This window comes from Anolis sagrei, chromosome 9, assembly GCF_037176765.1.
Source record: "Anolis sagrei isolate rAnoSag1 chromosome 9, rAnoSag1.mat, whole genome shotgun sequence".
Taxonomy (NCBI): domain Eukaryota; kingdom Metazoa; phylum Chordata; class Lepidosauria; order Squamata; family Dactyloidae; genus Anolis; species Anolis sagrei.
In genome coordinates, this window is record NC_090029.1 from 8,135,520 (window position 1) to 8,141,888 (window position 6,369).

General features: G+C 41.2%; 1 protein-coding gene across 1 annotated transcript in view; it reads right to left on the minus strand.

Moving 5' to 3' along the window:
- LOC132762717 (uncharacterized) overlaps window positions 1-2,924 on the minus strand; it is a 36,046-nt gene extending 33,122 nt beyond the window's left edge. The window contains exon 1 of the mRNA XM_067471464.1: window positions 2,842-2,924. Within this exon, the coding sequence (XP_067327565.1) occupies window positions 2,842-2,924 (83 nt within the window). The remainder of the gene's footprint in view (window positions 1-2,841) is intronic.
- Window positions 2,925-6,369: the final 3,445 nt, after the last annotated feature.

A 6,369-nucleotide genomic window follows, 5' to 3' on the forward strand; every position in this document is an offset into this window, starting at 1 on the left:
TAGAGAGTCACCTAGCATGCCACAATTTGCATTTTTCCCCTTTGGCAATTTACAGTCTAGATGTAATCACTTGTAAAATGTTCCATTGGGATAAACTAATAGCTTGGATCTTAGGGAGCATCAGCATTGTAGAATTAACTCAGTTCGAATCGACACCACTTTTGCTGCTGTGTAAATGCACACCCTAAGCCATGGCACTCAAGCAGATACTACTTTGAGCCTCAGAACAACACCCAATAGTGATAAAAACCAGAAAAATTGTTGTAATGAAACAGAAATTGAGGATTTGCATAGCCACAAGTTTGCAAACCGAAGCACACAACGGTGCTATTGACACCATGCAAAAATGTCTTTAAACAAAGGTAATTTTTTCCTATTTTTTCCATTTGAAGCAGGGTTCAGGAAAGTGGCACCGTTGGAACAGATGTGCTGTTGTTGGGTTTTTCTGCCTTTGGGTGCATCTACACTATACATTCATGTATCTACACTATACACTACACTAGTGTATCTACACTATACACTACACTATAAACTAATATATCTACACTATACACTACACTAGTGTATCTACACTATACCCTACACTATACACTAATGCATCTACACTATACACGACATTATGCACAAGTGTATCTACACTATACACTAGTGCATCTACACTATACAGTACACTATACACTAGTGCATCTACACTATACAGTACACTATACACTAGAGCATCTACACTATACACTACATTATGCACTAGTGCATATACACTATACACTACACTATACACTAGTGTATCTACACTATACACTACAATATGCACTAGTGTATCTACACTGTACACTACACTATACACTAGTGCATCTACACTATACACTACATTATACACTAGAGCATCTACACTATACACTACATTATACACTAGTGCATCTACACTATACACTATGCTATACACTAGTGCATCTACACTATACACTACACTATACACTAGTGCATCTACACTATACACTACACTATACACTAGAGCATCTACACTATACACTACATTATGCACTAGTGCATATACACTATACACTACACTATACACTAGTGCATCTACACTATACACTACATTATACACTAGTGCATCTACACTATACACTACATTATGCACTAGTGTATCTACACTATACACTAGAGCATCTACACTATACACTACATTATGCACTAGTGCATCTACACTATGCACTACATTATGCACTAATGTATCTACACTATACGCTACACTATACACTAATGCATCTACACTATACACGACATTATACACTAGTGCATCTACACTATACACTACACTATACACTAGAGCATCTACACTATACACTACATTATGCACTAGTGCATCTACACTATGCACTACATTATGCACTAGTGTATCTACACTATACCCTACACTATACACTAGTGCATCTACACTATACACTACACTATACACTAGTGTATCTACCCTATACTCTACACTATACACTAATGCATCTACACTATACACTACATTATGCACTAGTGCATCTACACTATGCACTACGTTATGCACTAGTGTATCTACCCTATACTCTACACTATACACTAATGCATCTACACTATACACTACATTATACACAAGTGTATCTACACTATACACTAGTGCATCTACACTATAAACTACATTATGCACTAGTGTATCTCCACTATACACTACACTATACACTAGAGCATCTACACTATACACTACATTATGCACTAGTGTATCTACACTATACACTAGTGCATCTACACTATACACTACATTATGCACTAGTGTATCTACACTATACACTACACTATACACTAGTGCATCTACACTATACACTACATTATGCACTAGTGTATCTACACTATACACTACACTATACACTAGTGCATCTACACTATACACTACATTATACACTAGTGCATCTACACTACACACTAGTGCAACTACACTATATACTGCTCTATACACTAGTGCATCTACACTATACAGTACACTTTACACTAGTCCATGTACACTATACACTAGTGTATCTACACTATACACTACACTATAGAATGAATACCGTTTAACCCCACTTTTAGTGCTCTGGTTTAATGCTATGGAGCTCAGGGAGTTGTAGTTTGGTGCAGGCACTAGCATTCTTTGGCAGAGATGTCAAACTGCAACTCTCTTGATTCCATAGCATTGAGTCACAGCAGTTTGAGCGGTGTCAGACTGCATTTATTTGACAGTGTTTGGATGCAACCATTAGCATGTATATTATATGCTATGTTGTTAAAAGTGTATAGGATACACACACACAAACACACTAGCTGTTCCCTGTCATGTGCTTCTGTGACCCATTCTGGTGATCTGGAAAATAAAGTAATGAGAAAGTGTTGGTTTCTAATATATGTAATTTCTTTCTGCTTGTGGGTCAACAGTATTTCTTGCTGTTTCTTTTGATTGATTCCAAGTTTAGTCCAGATCCATCATAGTTTGAGTCCACAGTGCTCTCTGGATGTAGGTGAACTACAACTCCCAACCTCAAGGTCAATGCCCACCAAACCCTTCTCGTGTTTTCTGTTGGTCATGGGACTCCTGTGTACCACGTTTGATTCAACTCCAACATTGATGGAGTTCAGAATGTTCTTTGATTGTAAGTAAATTATAAATCCCAGCAACTACAACTCCCAAATGACAAAATCAATTTTTTGAGTGATGGTCACTCCTTGGGTTAGTAGGTGTCTTGTGGCCAAATTTGGTGGCAATTCAGCCAGTGGTTTTTGAGTTATGTTAATCCCACAAACGAACATTACATTTTTATTTATATTGACTAGCTGTACCCGCCAGGCTCAATCTTTGCTCCCTCTTCCTCTCCTTCTTTCTCTCCTTCCCTTGCTCCCTCTTTCCTTATTTCCTTCCCCATTCTTTTTTCTTTCCTTCTCTCCTTCCTTCTTTTACCTCTTTCCTTCCTTCCTCTTTTTTCTTATCCTTCACTTTCTCTTCTTTCTTCCTTCTCTGCCTCTTTCCTTCCTTCCTTCGCTTTTTGCTTCCATACTTCCTTCTCTCTTTCCTTCTTTCCTTCCCTCCTTCTCTCTTTCCTTTCTTCCTTCTCTACCTCTTTCCTTCCTTCCTCCACTTTTTGCTTCCATCCTTCATTCTCCCTTTCCTTCTTTTCTTCCCTATTTCTTTCCCGCCTTTCTTCCTTCTCTACCTCTTTCCTTCCTTCCCTTTTTGCTTCCATCCTTCCTTCTCTCGTTCCTTCTTTCCTTCCCTCCCTCTTTCTCTCCTTTCTTCCTTATCTGTCTCTTTCCTTCCTTCACTTTTTGCTTCTTTCTGTCCTTTTTCCCTTCCCTCCCTCTTTCTCTCCTTTTTCCTCATCTGTCTCCTTCCTTCCTTCCTTCCTTCCTTCCTTCCTTCCTTCCTTCCTTCCTTCCTTTCTTCCTTCACTTTTTGCTTCCATCCTTCCTTCTTTCTTTCCTTTTTTCCTTCCCTCCCTCTTTTTCTCCTTTTTTCTTTATCTGCTTCTTTCCTTCCTTCCTTCACTTTTTGCTTCCATCCTTCCTTCTTTCTCTCCTTTTTTCCTTCTCTACCTCTTTCCTTCCTTCCTTCACTTTTTGATTCCATCCCGTCTCCCTTTCTTTCCCTCCCTCTTTCTTTCTTTCTTTCTTTCTTTCTTTCTTTCTTTCTTTCTTTCTCTCTTCCCTCCCTCTTTCTTCCCTTTTTCTGTATCCTCGTTTAGTTTTCGTCATTTAGCTTTTTGGGAGTTTTAAGTTCTTAGCACTGTTTTGGTTTTTTTTAATGAGTGATGGTCACTCCTTGGTCTGTTAGGGGTATAGTGTCCAAATTTTGTGTCAATTCTGGGTTGTTGTAGGTTTTTCCGGGCTATATGGCCATCTTCTAGAGGCATTTTCTCCTGATGTTTCGCCTGTATCTATGGCAAGCATCCTCAGAAGTAGTTGGAAGTAGGAAAATGGGTTTATATATCTGTGGAATGACCAGGGTGGGACAAAGGACTCTTGTCTGCTGGAGCTAGGTGTGAATTTGTGCCAATTCGTCCAATGGTTTTTGAGTTATGCTAATCCCACAAATGAACATTACATTAGGTTCTTGTAGGTTTTTTCGGGCTATAGGGCCATGTTCTAGAGGCATTTCTCCTGACGTTTCGCCTGCATCTATGGCAAGCATCCTCAGAGGTAGTGAGGTCTGTTGGAAATAGGAAAATGGGTTTATATATCTGTGGAATGACTGGGGTGGGGCAAAGAGCTCTTCTCTGCTGAAGCTAGGTGTGAATGTTTCAGCTGACCACCTTCATTAGCATTTGAAGGCCTGGCTGAGCCTGGGAAAATGTTCTGTTGAGAGGTGTTAAGATGTGCCTGGTTGTTTCCTCTCTGCTGTTTTGCTGTTGCAATTTTAGAGTTTTTTAATACTGGTAGCCAGATTTTGTTCATTTTCATGGTCTCCTACTTTCTGTTGAAATTGTCCACATGCTTGTGGATTTCAGTGGCTTCTCTGTGTTCTGTGTTCTGTGTTCTGTGTTTCTGTGTTCTCAAATAATATGCTGTGTCCAGGCTGGTTCATCAGGTGCTCTGCTATGGCTGACTTCTCTGGTTGAAGTACTCTGCAGTGCCTTTCATGTTCCTTGATGCGTGTTTGGGCATGGCTGCGTTTGGTGGTCCCTATGTAGACCTGTCCACAGCTGCATGGTATACGGTAGACTCCTGCAGAGGTGAGGGGATCCCTCTTGTCCTTTGCTGAACGTAGCATTTGTTGGATTTTCTTGGTGGGTTTGTAGATTGTTTGTATGTTGTGTTTCCTCATCAGCTTCCCTCTGCGGTCAGTGGTTCCCTTGCTGTCTGGCAAGAACACTTTTCCTCTGGGTGGATCTTCATCTTGACTCTCGTGGCTTGTTCTTGGTCTTGCAGCTCTTCTAATGTCTGAACATTACATTTTTATTTATATAAATGAGCAGTTTTGGAAGATATTGTATCCGCACTGTCCAATTATAGCAGTTTCATGGATTGCATGGGACGAAGCGATGGCTTTGTCCAATGCAATCCATCGACATGTTGTTGGAAGCCTTTTGAATCCCCTGCCATGGGGCTCAGGTGCCTTCCCAAACTACAAAGCGAGCAATGACCGTTAAAGTGATCTCAAACTGCGATAACTATCATATGTAGACACACCAAATTGGGAGGGATAGCCAATAGTCCAGAGGACAGGAGCAGAATTCAAAACGATCTTGACAGATTAGAGAGATGATTGGCCAAAACTAACAAAATGAAGTTCAACAGTGACAAATGCAAGATACTCCACTTTGGCAGAAAAAAATGAAATGCAAAGATACAGAATGGGGGACGATGCCTGGCTTGAGAGCAGTATGTGTGAAAAAGATCTTGGAGTCCTCGTGGACAACAAGTTAAACATGAGCCAACAATGTGATGTGGCGGCAAAAAAAGCCAATGGGATTTTGGCCTGCATCAATAGGAGCATAGTGTCTGGATATAGGGAAGTCATGCTACCCCTCTATTCTGCTTTGGTTAGACCACATCTGGAATATTGTGTCCAATTCTGGGCACCACAATTCAAGAGAGATATTGACAAGCTGGAATGTGTCCAGAGGAGGGCGACTAAAATGATCAAGGGTCTGGAGAACAAGCCCTATGAGGAGCGGCTTAAGGAGCTGGGCATGTTTAGCCTGAAGAAGAGAAGGCTGAGAGGGGATATGATAGCCATGTATAAATATGTGAGAGGAAGCCACAGCGAGGAGGGAGCAAGCTTGTTTTCTGCTTCCCTGGAGACTAGGACGCGGAACAATGGCTTCAAACTACAAGAGAGGAGATTCCATCTGAACATTAGGAAGAACTTCCTGACTGTGAGAGCCGTTCAGCAGTGGAACTCTCTGCCCCAGAGTATGGTGGAGGCTCCTTCTTTGGAAGCTTTTAAACAGAGGCTGGATGGCCATCTGTCGGGGGTGATTTGAATGCAATATTCCTGCTTCTTGGCAGAATGGGGTTGGACTGGATGGCCCATGAGGTCTCTTCCAACTCTTTGATTCTATGATTCCAACCATGAAAGCCTTCGACAATACATCGAAATGTTGTTGTCGGAAGCATTTTGAATCCTCCGCCATGGGGCTCAGGTGCCTTCCCAAACTACAAAGGGAACAATGACCGTTAAAGTGATCTCAAACTGGGATAACTATCATGTGTAGACACACCTTGAGCATCTCCCTAGGGCAGTAGTTGCAAGAGGCGCGATTATTTTACAGCAGAGCAAGGGATAAACAAATGAGACCGAAAGGCACCCAACACACCTCTTTCCTTTCTCTTTCTCTCACTCTTTTTTTTTTTCCGGGCCTTACTTCCCTT